Below are 16,046 nucleotides of genomic sequence, written 5' to 3' on the forward strand. Positions count from 1 at the left end.
ACAAAGTAACTATAGTAACTAAGTTTTCAAATAATGTTAGTGGAGTAAAAGTACAATATTTGCCCCTGAGATATAGTGGAGTAGAAGTAAAAGTATTGAAAATTGGAAATACTCCAGTAAGGTAAAAATAATACCTACAAACTGTACTTAAGTACAGTACTTGTACATGTACTTAGTTACTTTACACCACTGTAAATAATTAAATAACAAAATAAACAAAATGAGGGATAGATTCATATAACTAGTTTTATTTCCTAGAAGTTGCACAATCCCCAGATTTAAGGTTCAAAGTTTGCATTAATATTAAGTATTATCATAATATATAAGAAACTAATTCAGGGAATAATGGCCATTTCTTTGGCAAATCTACAGTATACAGTATAAAAACTCCTATACACAGTAAAATCCTTTTATTGGAACTTATTATGGCTATACTATTTTGTGTTCTTTTTAAAATTATTATTAGATTAATATTAAAAATGTTTATTTGTCTATTCCATTTATTTAGTGCCTTTGTTTAATTTGAGTGTTGATATAAGTCACACATTTGCATATAAATTACCTGTATGTATTTTAATACTCTCTCCGCTTCATGTTGGCATTTCTTGCTCATAGTGGGTTGAACTTTCTCATGCGACGCCCCCTAATCACCCATATCCAGGACAGCTGAGACACCTGGCCCTGCTGGCTGAATAAAAGGGAGCCGCACCCTGCCATCAGACTAACAGGCTGGCTTGTGTCTGCCTGGTGGTGTGTGGGGTCATAGGTGCCAAGAGATGACTCCAGCTATTTGAGTGCACTGGAGTTGGGAAAGTCCCGGGAAAGACGCGCTGTGATTGGCCAGCAGTCACTTTGAGTGACTATGGTCGGCACGGCAACTCGCTCGCGTTAGCTCGCTCGGTGGTGCCTCTCATGGCTCAAGTTCGCTTTTGAACTCGCCTCCGTTCTTTCAATATAAATTAGTCTAGGCAAAATCTGAGTGTTCCTTAATCTTGCAGGCATCTGACGATGGGATAGGTTGCTTTTCCCCCCACTTGTCGTATAGTGTGTGTGTGTGTGTGTGTGTGTGTGTGTGTGTGTGTGTGTGTGTGTGTGTGTGTGTAATGACTGGTGCAGTTTGTACCTTGTTGCTGAAACATTTTGTAGTCAATCCATTTTAAATGGTTTTGTAATTAAGAACTATATTTCTAATCTGATGACCTTCCCCTTACAGTTTTAAATATTTGAAGTATTAGGTGTCTGCCCTGAGACTAAATAAAATTATATTTTTGTAGTGGAAACACACGTCTCTGCTCCTCTCTCCCAACTTATTAAACCTGTTGTTAGGTATTTTGAACTGTGAAATGTGGTATTCCCTGGGTAAAACTCTGGTATTGTGTTTCCGGAAGTGCCCTGGCTACACATGCTTGTTTTTCCTCCTTTATCTCCAGGAACTACACACACAAATGTTCCCTCATTCTGTGTTACTTATTGTGAAGTCTATATTTAACTGCGTTTTAGATGCTTTGTTTTTTATAGTATGTTTGCGTGAGAACAGGGGGAGTTTAGTTTCCTTGAAAAGCGTGTTGAACTTGAGTGAACCTACGAACTTAGCCCCCTCACCCCCCCTGTCTGGATTCCATTCTAACCAATGAGAGGGCCCGGTGTAATAATCAGAGCGTGACAGAAGGACCAGTGAGGAGGCTGTGAAGGACAATGGGCGTGACAGAAGGACCAATGAGGAGGATGTGAAGGACAATGGGCGTGACAGAAGTTTCCAGTGTCACAGGAAACTGGAGCAACAGTCAGTCGTTTAGTTTACTAGACAAACAACTACATGAGAGAGAGAGACATAGAGACAGACACAGAGAGAGGGAAAGACACAGGTACACACAAGAGAGAACATAGAGACAGAGACAAAAAGAGGGCGAACTAGAGAGAGAGAGAGACACACACACACAGGGAGAGAGAGAGAGAGAGATAGTTAGACTAGTTGGGGGGGAGAGAGAGTAAGGAAGAGGGAGGAGAGACACAGAAATAAAGAGAGAGAGGAAGTGAGTGAGAGAGAGAGAGAGCTACACACAGAGAGAGAGAGAGAGAGAGAGAGAGAGCGGTAGAGAGAGCTATGGCTGACACAGAGGAGCAGCTGTCAGACTGTGGGGGTCAGGGTGTCAGGTACTACAGGCTGTCAGAGGTGGAGGCTCAGAACACCTTTAAGTCCACCTGGATCATCCTCCACAACAAGGTCTATGACGTCACCGGGTTCCTGGAGGAGGTATGTGACATCACAGCCAGCTAGGGGTCTTCATTTGGTGACCCGGACTCGTGGGCACCTGAGAGAGCCATTTGAATGTATATTTACATTTATCCCATACACAGGGGGGCTGAATACATATTTATTTTTATTTGTATGACATTTAAAGTAAGTGACTTACCCTACCTTTAAGGTCTAATATTTCACTACAATTGCTGCAAATTGCTACAAACCTATGTTCTGTCATTTTGGATTTGGACATAAACAAGAAGTTGAAGGGTAATAGGGTAGTAGGTCTGATAATGATTTACCGTGCATGTTCAAATCATGTATAGACTTCTTAACATTATTTCCCACCATTTTCCAAAACAAATCTTAGCCAATTGAGGTGGCCACAATGTTTAGGTACCCACTTGACCAACGGCCTATGACCTATATATTTATACAATGAATGAACTTAGCATTTGTCTGATTAACATCTAAATAACTTGTTTGTAAGCAATTAACCTAGCCTATTTGTTTAAACAGCATGTTATCTAAATAACATTCTTAACATTGTGGTCAAGAAAACAAGCCTAAGCAACAACTAACACAGTCGAGAAGCTTATTGTAGACTATATTAAGCATATTATAATGCTGTTTCGTGTGTGTGTGTGTGTGTGTGTGTGTGTGTGTGTGTGTGTGGGGGGGGGGGGGGGGGTGCGTGCATGCGTACATTGTGACATTATAAACACCTTGTACTTTGAACCTCGAGGAAGGATTAGATCCAATTCCACACAGCTTGGCAGGACTTGTTCAACCAATAGATCGATTACAGGGTGTGTAAATGGTACATTTTAGTTGGAAATAAAATACAAATGTTACAGCTCTATATTCTGATTGCTTTGAGTGTTAGTTCAATAACAGGGGTCTGCACTTCCAATTTCACATAGGCTATAGACCAATTATTTGTTTACTAACATTGAGACTGGACGCACAGGTGATTGTTTCATGCAATCAATTCTCAACCTGTTGTTTCGGGGTGCGCTGGTTTCAGCACACCCCCAACCCCCTCTTGTGTGTTGGCTAGTGAGGCGCGTCCTAGCGAGACCTGACAGAATGGGTTTAATTGCGCGCATACTGGTTGCACGCATACTGGTTGCACGCATACTGGTTCTTATCAGTGTGACGTCGTCTGTTAAGGGGTCTATGTATCCTGTATCTTGTATGAGTTCTCACTTGTGATTGGATGAAATTATTATCCCGACCTATTCTCTGTTTACTAAAGATCTGGAGATAGTAGATAGATACTAGGGTGTTGTAGTGTACACCATTGTTATCCTATGTCGTCCCATATTTTGATTGGCTGTAGTTTTCAGAACCAGTGCAGGACTGAGGCTTTTGTACATTCTGGCTTGTATTCATTGGTTGTAAAGAAAGCAGGGATGGCTGTCATCACGGGACGTACTGTGTTTGATCTTAATCAAAGTAGGCACATGTCTTTGCTGCCTACTCTACGTTCAATGAGGGTGTAGAATTCTCAGTCACCACAAAGTTACAAACTGCAGATTTAGGATGAATATAATGGCAACTACAGTATATGGTTCTGCTGGAAGATACCGAATAACTTTTAATATCATAGAGTTTAGGAGGTACAATCATGCCCAGAGGTCCTTGAGGTGGTTCCAGGGGGTCCCCACCCAGGTAAATTGTTGATAATTAGGAACCAAATGGACCCTTACAGGCAGTTGTAGCGCTGACCTGATGGCTGGTCATACGCTATTTAATAATGTCACATGCACGGCACACAATCACAAATGGTGCATTTATATAGCGCTTTTATCTAAAGCGCTTTACATAGATTGTGCATTACATTCACCCATTCACACACACATGGCGGAGGAAACCATGCAAGGCACCAACCTGCTCATCGGGAGCAATTAGGGGTTCAGCGTCCTTCTCAAGGACACTGCGACACAAAGTCTGGGGGAGCCCGGGATCGAACTGGGAACCTCGTGATTGCCATCTGGCCACTTGACTCTACTGGCCACTCTACCCCCTGAGCCACTGCCGCCCGAATGTGCTACAGAGACACTCTGACCAGGCCATTTTTTAGTGTGTGTGCGTGTGTGCGTGTTTGTGTGTCAGTGCGATGCTGATTATGGCTTCTGAAACGCGTAAACTCTGAAACTCACTTTAAGTTTTCAGCAGTATTTTGACATTGTATAGGCTAACTCCCTGTCAATGTTCAGTTGTTGTAACCTAATTATTCCATGAAGACACAAACAGCAAGGAGGAGTCATGAACTCGCATGAACTCTGGCTGCCTGGGACCAACATTGCCATAGTTTTTTTGAAGAGATGTGTTAAGTGTTATTAACTGCTGCTGTCTATTATTTGATTAAGTACTATTTATTTAAGTACCGTAGGCTTCTACAGCATATGCAAATCGCGCAGGCATTCACAGCCGCACCGCTTGATTCGATGTAGCGGGCACGCAGTCTCGCGGGCATGCACGTGCACGCCGGTGTATCTGCGGGAGTGCGCGTTGGTCACAAAAGGTGGTCGGTCATACTGTATGCCGTAGCAGCGTGCGTAGCAGACCACTACACTACTGCTTACAGGGCTGTGACTATGAGAGCGTACACCAGTGTATCTGTGGGTGTGCATTTGGTTCCATTCGTACACTCTCAGAGTTATTGGGGTCCGCATACAAAACTGGGGGTCCTTGAAATTAAAAACTTTGAGAATCACTGGGGAGAGACTGGGAGTAGAAAGGAGACAGTTTATGTGGTTCATGCATCTAGTGGGGATGCCTCCTGGTCACCTACCCAGGGAGGTCTTCCAGGCATGCCCAGTTAGGAAGACACCACGGGCAGACCAAAGACAAAATGAGGGGGGATTATATCTATCTCCAGGCTGGGCCTTGCAACACCTCGGGATCCCCCAGCTATTAGCTATTAATGTCGCCTGGGAAAAGCAGGGCTCTTAGAGTGCACCCATTTTAAACATTTTCATTGGTCGCACCAATGCACCTTAAAGTTAGCCATTTTGCAGGTCTATATGTGTGTGTATGTGTGAAAACCTTATGAAAACAATTGCCCGCCAGAGTAAACAACTAAAAAGTTAGTCTGGAGCCCTGCTTAAAGGGAAGACGGACGGATGGATGGAGAAGATATAGGCAGAGTTACTTAAAGTTTTGTCTGTCTGTCTGTCTGTCTGTCTGTCTATCTGTTTGTCTGTCTGTCTGTAATAAAAATCTCCTTTCTATCTCTCTCTCTCCCTCTCTCTCCCTGTCTGTCTCTCTCTCTCTCTCTTGGTTACTGAACAGCCTGTCAGTTATTTCCTCACACTACAAGCTCAGTCAGTTCACAGTTTTACTGCAGTTGTTGAGTCTCCATTGGGACCACTTCAGATTGTTTTTAATATACAGTAATACAATCAATATTCAACCTCCATTCTCATGTCTCAGCTAATATACAATAGTTCTCTTTGTGGGATAGTGTGTTAACTTCTATGAATGTTTCGTGTTTTCTTTGGATCAGTATAGCTGGAGGAGAGGCTGTTGAAATGAAACAGCTGGCAGGAATGTAACTGCTGTTTGTATGGTTCACATCAGGACACGCCTTGTGTCAATGGAAAACGCACGCACGCGCGCACACACACACACACACACACACACACACACACACACACACACACACACACACACACACACACACACGAAAAAGCGGTACAGTCAGCTGGGGCATTAAGGCCAATGTAGCCTCAGGGCATGTCATTTCTTTGAGGGGCACAAGGCCAAACTAGGGGCAACGATACCCATGGCCTTTGTGGCCTCCCTGAAATTCCTGCCCTGCTGGACACACAAGGTTTCTGCCTGACTTTGATGTTATGTTATTATAAAATAACGGTATTTCCTAACTCCACTCAGATGTGTTTATAATCTACTCACTTCTCACAGATAAACTGTGGCTTTCTCTCACAGCTTAGTTCAGGGAAAATGTTACAACTTATGAGAAGTCGTTATGTCCTAATTCTTCTCAAATCTAATTTGAACTTCATGGAGTCAAGGCTTTTGTTTCTCAATGTTTTTATTATAATTGCCTCATGATGCGCTGTCACAAATCCACCAAAGATGGACTCATAAAATAGTTTGTTTTTGTCCCCCAAGCTATCAGACCCATCTGTCTTCAAACTATGACTTTAGCATTATATTTATAGTTTGGACAATCATCTCTTTGCACAAACTATACGTTCTCTGGCTCTATCTAGCTCAGAACTGTCACTGATCACACAATATATATTACTGCTATTTTTTAACTGTCAGGCAGAAACCTCCGTATTCCATCTTACTTTTATGCTTCATCGTATGACAGTCTTGCAGACTATTTGAGAAATTTGTAACCTTTGTATGACCCGGCCTGGGAATCGAACCCTGACCTCCCAATCTCAAGGCGGACACTCTAACTGAGCAGGGTCATTGGTTAATTATTGAACCTTTATACTAATACTAATAATGTCCTCTGTCTGTCTGTCTGTCTGTCTGTCTGTCTGTCTGTCTGTCTGTCTGTCTGTCTGTCTGTCTGTCTGTCTGTCTGTCTGTCTGTCTGTCTGTGTGTGTGTGTGTGTGTGTGTGTGTGTGCGCGTCCTAGCACCCAGGAGGAGAGGAGGTGCTGAGGGAGCATGCAGGAGGTGATGGCACAGAGAGCTTCGAGGACGTGGGACATTCCACTGACGCCAGGGAAATGGCTGCCGACATGATCATAGGAGAACTGCACCCTGTAAGTCTCTTTGCGTGTGTGTGTGTGTGTGTGTGTGTGTGTGTGTGTGTGTGTGTGTGTGTGTGTGTGTGTGTGTGTGTGTGTGTGTGTGTGTGTGTGTGTGTGTGTGTGTGTGTGTGTGTGTGTGTGTGTGCGTGCACGCTTGCGCAAACACCGCACGTGGGCATGACCTGACCTGACGAAGATGTATTGACATCGAAACGTTGTTGTCACAGTCTTTTTACCTGCACCCTGCTATTAAAAAGGCTTTTACAGTCCGAGATGTATCAGTGCCTTCCTTCTTATTGCTTACCAGTCCCTATAGCCCTAGAATGGCTGTAATATTGCATACATTTCATGTGTGTGCGTGCGTGTGGACTCGGATCTACGCCGGTTTCTACGCTCCAATCATAAATTTACGTCCAGTTGTGAGGACCATTTTTCTGGGATGGCTTACAATTAAAGAGTTAAGGACTGTCACCTGACACATTGAAATCGTCAGGTGCGTGCATCATGAAACACGCCTACAGTAGGGTTTGTAACGGTGGCAGCCACGCTGGAGGAGGCGTCAAGTGGGACGAGTCAAAATGTGTTGACGCTTCTTTTAGAACTCTGTTCTATTTTTGGAGCGTCGACGTGCGGTGGCACAGATCAGAGAGAGAGAGAAGGAGAAGAGAGTGAATGGAACGACAGACAGAGCACTGTGCGAACTCCCAGCGTGCGTGCTCACACACATGCACTGTATGTGTATTGTGTATTGTGTTTTGTGTTTTGTGTTTTGGTACGTCCATCTTCAACCGCTCATCCGGAGTCGGGTTGCGGTGACTTCCCTTTACCGGTTCTACCGGTACTGTTTTGGCGCGTACCTTGTTTAATTTGGGTCTGTGCGATCCGTTTAAAAACCTGTAATGACTGAATCCACAGCGGAGCATTCGGCTTTGTCGAGCTTCTATACAAACACAATTTGCCCGAGTTCGAGGGAGGGAAGCAGGTCGGGGATATTTGTCACGGCACGTACTCCTACGGGCTGGGGCGGCACCTGTCAGCAGGGAGTTTTATTTAAAAACTCAAAGTAATACAGGGTATAGCAATAATAAAAAAGTGAAAGGTAACATTTCTGGTAAGACAGACAACAGACCTCTATCTCCAAGTCCTCAATCTAAGGTGCCCGGCACCGACATAGAAACAATGTCCCCAGACAATTATTCAACCAAGACACGGGCTTGCCTAGAATTCTTGATTAGATTTTAAATCTGGAAAATATCCATCCTTACCATGCAATGGGCTACCTAAGATAATGTGACCGAGCAATCGTAATGCTAGGAGCTGACAACATTCTCTGTTTATTTAACTAGATTATGGGCATGCCAAGATTCTAGCCAAATACAGCAAAATTCCAATATTGCTCCCATCGACCTCGTTGCAGTCTGGTCACCAAGACGAACCATTAGGAGAGAGCCCAATAGAATAGGGGGGGGGGGGGATATGGGAGAAGCTCCGTACAAGGCTATGTCCCTTGCCCGATCGTAGGTCGGGGGAACTATGTACCGTAACACCTCATACGCACACAAGACTCCTCTACCAACCAACCCCCCAAACCAAATGATGTAGGCCATTCTGACGCAATCATGACTGATGCAATCATGTCTGGCGGACCTCGGGCCCGCTCATCTTCATCATGGGGGGACAGGATGTCCCCATGGAATACCTCGTCTCCTCGAAAATACGCACGAAAGTGCGTGCGTGCGTTGGCAGGTCGTCTGAGGATACACGACTGTTGTTTCTCAAAAACAAGATAATTCACAACAGAAACGCATCCTGTTTATGTCACAATCCTTCTAACTCTCTCTCTCTCTCTCTCTCTTTCTCTCTCTCTCTCTCTCTCTCTCTCTCTATCTCTCTCTATCTCTCTATATCTTTCTCTCTCTATCTCTCTCTCTCTCTCTCTCTCTCTCTCTCTCTCTCTCTCTCTCTCTCTCTCTCTCTCTCTCTCTCTAGGATGACAGAGCAAAGGCCGTCAAACCACCGGTAAGTGGTTGACCTGAGTTCAACTCTTTATCGTGTGATGATGATGCAGTGCTGTGATGATAGACAGCACACACACACACACACACACACACACACACACACACACACACACACACACACACACACACACACACACACACACACACACACACACACACACACACACACACACACACACACACACACACACACACACACACACACACACACACACACACACACTGGATGTCTTCCAACAAGGTGTATATGCAGTGGTGAACACTATTTTATACACAAGCGGGACAATGCCCGTTGCAAGTTAATGATGTCATTTGTCCATGTGTGGTCCAGCCCTATTGAGGAATGTTATTAGCATGTCTTAATGAAAAAAATACTTAATACTTCCTAAGGTTAATATGAGCATCAAATCAATATTTTAAATACATTTTTATTAGCACACCCATTCCATACATTCCATAGGGCTGGACCATACATGGTAAAAGATGAACTATTTATAAAATAAATAAAATATTTAAGGTGTTTTTAATTTAAAACTTTAGTTATAGAGAGCATGTAATATTAAGGTATATTTGGCTTGTTAGCCAGGGATCCTTTTAAATACTTAAGTAGTAATACCACAATGTAGAAATGCTGTTTTAGGTCCTGTATTCATTTACTTGAGTTAAAGTACAAAAGTATCAAAATAAAACTACTAATGTTCAAAAAGATAGCTGTTCTACAAGCTATAGCAAAAAATTCAAATAGTCCTCTGTTCAATTTGTTAATGTATATTTTGTAATGATAATCTAAATCTACAAAGTAACTAGTAGCTAAAGTTTGCAAATACTTTTAGTTAATAATTAAAGTAAAAAAGTACAATATTTGGCCCTGAGATGTAGATTTGTCTGGAAAGCAGACGAATTTGCCAGTGCGATTTTATTTTGCCTGATGATGCCTGATGATATACTGATTTGTAACTTATGTAAGAGTGAGCAGACACATGCTATTACATGGGCACATTTCCTAATAATGACGCGTCATGTTAGGTCACCAGGTCATTGAGTGAACCGTTTCTCAACTAGTGGTCTCATGTCTCATGTCATTTTCTGGCTCGAACCTTGCCCTGTACATATTCTTCAGCATGAAAATACTACTGTCACAGAGATACGTAGTTACAAAAGGCTTTGGGAATTGTGCCTGACAACTCATCCAGAACTTCACAAGGGACTGTGCCTTCATGTGCCTCTTGACTGAATCTGTGGACATGGCAATGAGCTGATCCTCTTTTGTAGTTGTTAAGCTTGAAGTACTTTTGGAATAAGCATAAGTCTCCTCAAAGGACCACTGATAATAATGATAATGTCTATAATTCCGCAAATACCAAGTTACTAAGTTTCTCCACAAAAAAAAAAGGAAAATAATGAAAATAAAATATTTAAAAATGTTTTCTACATTACTGAATGCATGATCAGGGACCACATGCAATACCTGCACGGATCACCAGAGGTCCACGGACCACCAGTTGAAAACCCCTGATTTAAACCAAACCTATTGTACAATAATAGTTTGTGTCTTATTGTACTGTATGGTAAATGTTTACATGAAACACTGCACTTTGTCTTTTTGTGACGTCTGCACTGTCTTCCTTCCAGGACATACACGTGACATCTATCGATGACAATAACAGGTACACACACACACACACACACACACACACACACACACACACACACACACACACACACACACACACACACACGTCAGGTTAGTACTTAAAATAGCAAGTTAGTTGGATAGTGCAGCAAACATGTTGTGTCTCTCTAGTTGGTTAGTAGTGAATGAATGAAGAAATGAACTCTCTCTCTCTAGTTGGTGGACCAGCTGGCTGGTCCCAGGCCTGTCCGCGGCCGTCGTCACACTGCTGTACCGGCTGTACACCATGGACGCGGCCGACCACCACTGACATCATCAACGCCCGACACACACGCTTCAAACTATGATGTCATCAGCGGGCGCCTGCCACTGCCAATATGTCAAGTAAAATGAAAGACTGACAGCCGCACAGACCAATGGGACTGCAGAGGGGGTACTTCTGTCCACGCCCACTGGCCTTATTTGGTAGAACCAGTGGTTCCCAAACATTTTCTAATTTCAAGGACAACCCATAACTCTGAGAGTGTGCAAAATGGGGTCCATTTGGTTCTGGTCACAGACCCCTAAGGGTCCATTTGGAACCCTCCATCAAGGACCCCAGTTTGAGAACCATTGCTTCTAGAGCAGACACACCCTTTTAATTCAATGGGTGTCGAAGGATCATCTGTGGTCATAATGTAGACCTTTATCAATAAAGGTCTATAAAGCACTGTGTATTCTCAGGGTGCGTGGGGTGGGGGTGTATGGGTGGGAGGGGCGTCCAATCTGGAATTCTTTGCTGTCGGTCAGAAACCTTGAATCTCCACATTAAATGTTTTTTATGTTTTGTTTAGTTTTTTTTTTAAATCTAAATCAACAGCCTATTGTATGCTCCGTTGTATGACGTGTGTCGTGCAACGTAGCAGCCAATCTATATATGCTCACGACACATTGCATCGCAAACTTGTAGATCAACATTTTTGAGCTTTTTCCGCATACCGTATAATGACATGCCCCAAAATAGAGATCCATTGGAACACAGGGTCTTTTTTTTTTTTTACATTCCCTGAAAAGTGACGGTTTTGGAGAAACAAGGCTTCCGTCCGACAGCGACATATAGCTAGTTCTGCTGCAGCACTAGCTATAGCTATAGCTGCATTTCCACTGCATGGTGCAACTCAACTCAACTCAGGTATTACCTTTTCTACTGCAGATAGTGGTTGGCACACATAGACACAGATAGACACACACATTAAAACCTGGAAACTGACCAGTACAACCACCAGTCTTATACTGTTTGCCACTGAGCAGCTCCACTAGAGCAGTTGTGGGGTTCAGTGCCTTGCTCGAGGGCACTTCAGCGGTGTTGGGTGAATGGTGAACGTTCACTTTTTGGGTCCGGTCCGGTCCGGTCCAGGGGAATCGAGTCGGCAACCTTCTGGCAACAAGTGCGCTCCTCTAACCTTTAGGCCACCGCTGCCGTTGAGCTGTGCCTTTGAAAACTGTCCTTTGGGGGGATTTCTTTTTTGCTTTATTCCATGCGTTTCAGCCCACGCAGCGACGATCGTCAGTGGTTTAATCCAGTGGTGGTCAACCAGTGGTCCGGGGACCACCAGTGGTCCTTGAGGGGGTACCAGGGGGTCCCCAGCAAAATGTGTTAACATAGCGTCACAATCATTTTATCCACTTAGCTTTGGCTATTCAAAAATAGCAGATATACAAGCTCATAGCGCGGCACCGAGTGCCGCGCTATGAGCTTGTATATCTGCTATTTTTTTTTTCTCTTGAAAATGTGTGCACAGCCTTAAATATATATTTTTAAAGCGAACATTTTAACTCGAATCTTTGCTTCTGGGGGGTACCACTACCTGGCACAACATTTTCCAATGGGGGTCCACGGCCAAATGTATATCAATTTAGGGGTCCTTGGCATGAAAAAGGTTGAAAACCACTGGTTTAATCCACAGCAGATAGAACCCCATCAATGTATCTGGTTTTCATAACCACACTACGTGAGGAATGGTGTCCTCGATGCTCGACTTTGGCTGTTGTGGGTTTGTTTGCCTTTTAATCAAGCAGTTGAGCGAATTTAAAATAAATGGCAGATCCGCTAATAGCAGTGGTTCTCGAACTTTTTCATGTCAAGGACCCCCCAGATTCATATGTATTTGGCCGGGGACCCCCATCTGAAAGTGACTTTGTGCCACAATACTTTGGAAAACAAAAAAAAAGGTTGAGTCGAGTTGAATCGTTACCATGTTGTGGAAAATCACCATATACTGTAATGCAAATCCCTACAATACACTAATATATAACTAACCAATCATTTCGTAACTAATGAAGTAATGTTGCTTTGTTGTTCTTGTTTCATTTACATACTGAGATTTATATTTAAATATGCTTTATGTGGTAATAATTTGTTTTGCATTGCTACAATGAATTTGTATTATTTTGGAAAATACTGATGTAGAAATGCAATGAATGTACAATTTCTTGCTATGTGTCGTTATATCTTTGTATCTGACTGTAATAGTTTATTTCTGTCTCAATGCAGACATGCAATCACGGAGTCAAATGAGATTGTATTTGTGTGACAGATTTATTTCTGATTTATTTCTATGTTGTCAGGATTTTAATTCAGTGGTGGAAAGTAATGTAAGTGCATTCATTACTCAAAGACTCAAACATTTACTCAAGCATTGAACTTATTACTTATTATTATTATTACAAAACATGCATTAACTAATTAAACCATATTTTTATACTTTAGCTATTAATAAATATCAGATATACAAGCTCACAACGCGCCGTGGCAGCTTTGCAATGATGGCAGTTAAAATGTAAAGCTATATAAAAGCAAGCATAGATCACACTATTATGTACAGTAGACTACTTATCGCTGTAGGGTGGAAACCTTGTATCTCCATATTTCAACGTATGTTTGTTTGTTTTGTGTGTGTTGTATCAATGCCGTAATACTACAGTGTCACGCAAAAGTAGTAACCGTTTTGGACATATAAGGTTACCACCGAACAGCGAGTTGCTGTCGAGCAGGAACCTTGTATCTCCATATTAAAAATGTATTTGTTTGTAAATTTTGTAATTTTTTGTAAATTAATGCCATAATCCATCACACAAGAGTGTGGCAATAAAGCAGTAAAAATAGCAGATCGATTGTGAGCTTGTAGAGCAGCTATTCTCACTATTTTTTAAATATTTCTTAAAGTAATTATAAAAAAGGAACGGTTTTGTACAAGGTTTCCACCCGACAGCGACGATTTATTAATCTAATGCGTTGGTAAAGCTACAGTCATTTTGAATGATTCCTTATTTAAAGCTGCTAGTTGGATCAGCTCAAGGTGACGTCACCACTAGGGTTGCACGAGATTAGGAAAACGTGATATGCGATATCATTGATGAATATTGTGATGACAATATATGTTACTCGGGATAATTAAACAATATTGAATTATTTTAATGTCTTTCATGTATGCCTTCGGTTTGCTGGTAACATAGCAACCCAGACAATGAACAGCCTACCATATGCACACAATGAAAAAAAGAAGGATTATATTTCCATTCCATTAACATGGTTTTACTGAAAACATGACACCTGGCTACAGCTGCTATTGACAATGAATATTATTTATTATTAATTGTCAATAGCAGCTGTAGCCAGGTGCAATATTATACCACCATCTTAGCAATACAGTGTCTCACTGCTCCCCTTAAAGCATTTAAGGAAATTAATAAAACCAGAAAACAAGTTAAATCATCTCTCTTGCGATAGTAAAAGTATTTTGTGCTTGTCGATAAAATTGCAATGACGATACATTTCCGATATAGCCTATTGTGCAGCACAGCAAATGGCACATAATTGTTGTACATATTATGTATTGCTTCATAATAAAAATGATTCAAAGCTAAATCTTATTTCCACAGAGCTGTTTTGAGTGTTTTTGATGTAATGTCAATAATGAAATGTACTATCTATCACACATTACAGGTGTAAAGGCGTTTGTCCAAATAAATATTTGCAGACTTACCGTCATTTGTTCTCATGTTTTTGTTACTTTGGGTTTTTTGTTTTTGTTTTTCCTTGGTTTTTTTTCTGTGTTAAAAAAGTTAAAATGTCATTTTGATAGCATGTTATTTAGACAGTTGCTAGGTCCATTGTTTACCTGGTATCCTATAGTTTCAATGTACAGATTATAATTTTTATAGTATATTGTTTAGACTGATGCTACAAGTAGGTTCCTAGTTTACTTTGGATCCTAGTTTTCTGAGGCACTACACTGTCTCTCTGCATTTGATGTATGTGTTTACCTTGTATTATATTGTAAGTCGCTCTGGTTAAGAGTATCTGCTAAATGCATACATTGCAAGTAAAATCCTCAGTAACTCTTGAGAGTCTACACATCTAAGGGTCCATTTGGTTACATGTGTACACACCCCCAGTGCTGTAAAGTAACTAAGTAGGCCTACATTTACTCAAGTACTGTAAGTACAATGTTGAGGTACTTTACTGGAGTCCAATTTTCAATACTTTATACTTCTATTCCACTACATCTCAGAGGCAACTGCTGTACTTTTACTCCACTACAATTATTTGAAAACTTTAGTTACTAGTTACTTTGAAGATTTTGATTATTATTACAAAACACACCCTAACCACTTCAGACCTATTATTCTTCTCCTATATATTCCACAAGCTCACAATGTGTCGCATCGTGATGCATTGTGAGCTTGTAGATCTGCTATTTTCAAATGTTTTTTTATACAAGTTTTCAAAGATTTTACAATTGAAAAATGGGTGAAATGGGACATTCTGCATAAGGAGTACTTTCTACTTTTGGTACATTTTGTACTTTTACTCAAGTAAATTATAAAAAGATTCCGGACTTTTACTTGTAACAGAGCGTTTCTACATTGCAGTATTGATACTTTTACTTAAGTGAAAAATACTTTTCCCACCATGGCACACCCCTCAGAGCTCATTGTTTAATCTTCGCTGGTATAAGCAAACATTAACTCAGATCAACAGGGGTCCAATGCAAATGTCACTGCTAAACTTTGAGCCCATCATCAACCCATTATCAAACATTGCCCACACTGTTCATTCTCTCCACCGTGAGTCATATTTTCCAAATCTTGCAACACTAACCTGTTAAAAAATGTGAACACCAGGCAAATAACTGCATTTAAAATACATACATAAATGATTTGACAGTTTGGGTCAATAAAATCTACTGTAATGTGATCATACTAAATAAATGATTGAAATCACAAACTCATTTCTTTCTAGGAGTCAAAATTGCCACAAAGTCATCGTGCCTAACCTTGATAAATGATACCACCTAATGGTGATCTCAACTGACACTACAGTTGTCATTGTGAAAGTCATTACACACTTTTCAGTGTGAAATCAGCTAG

The 16,046-nt window shown here is 41.5% G+C and overlaps 1 protein-coding gene and 1 long non-coding RNA gene across 2 annotated transcripts; both read left to right on the top strand.

Annotated features, from left to right (window-relative positions):
• Positions 1-1,808: 1,808 nt before the first annotated feature.
• Positions 1,809-11,350, top strand: cyb5a (cytochrome b5 type A (microsomal)). Its single transcript, XM_084048612.1, has 5 exons — positions 1,809-2,254; positions 6,867-6,995; positions 8,973-9,002; positions 10,634-10,668; positions 10,851-11,350. The coding sequence occupies exons 1-5, from the start codon at positions 2,105-2,107 to the stop codon at positions 10,942-10,944; spliced, it is 438 nt and encodes a 145-aa protein (XP_083904738.1). The 5' UTR covers positions 1,809-2,104; the 3' UTR covers positions 10,945-11,350.
• Positions 11,351-11,398: 48 nt separating this feature from the next.
• Positions 11,399-12,814, top strand: LOC311039432. Its single transcript, XR_014600166.1, has 2 exons — positions 11,399-12,199; positions 12,581-12,814. It is a non-coding gene; the product is annotated as an uncharacterized lncRNA (long non-coding RNA).
• Positions 12,815-16,046: the final 3,232 nt, after the last annotated feature.

The sequence above is a fragment of the Gymnoscopelus microlampas genome (genome assembly GCF_963454915.1).
Source record: "Gymnoscopelus microlampas genome assembly, chromosome: 22".
Taxonomy (NCBI): domain Eukaryota; kingdom Metazoa; phylum Chordata; class Actinopteri; order Myctophiformes; family Myctophidae; genus Gymnoscopelus; species Gymnoscopelus microlampas.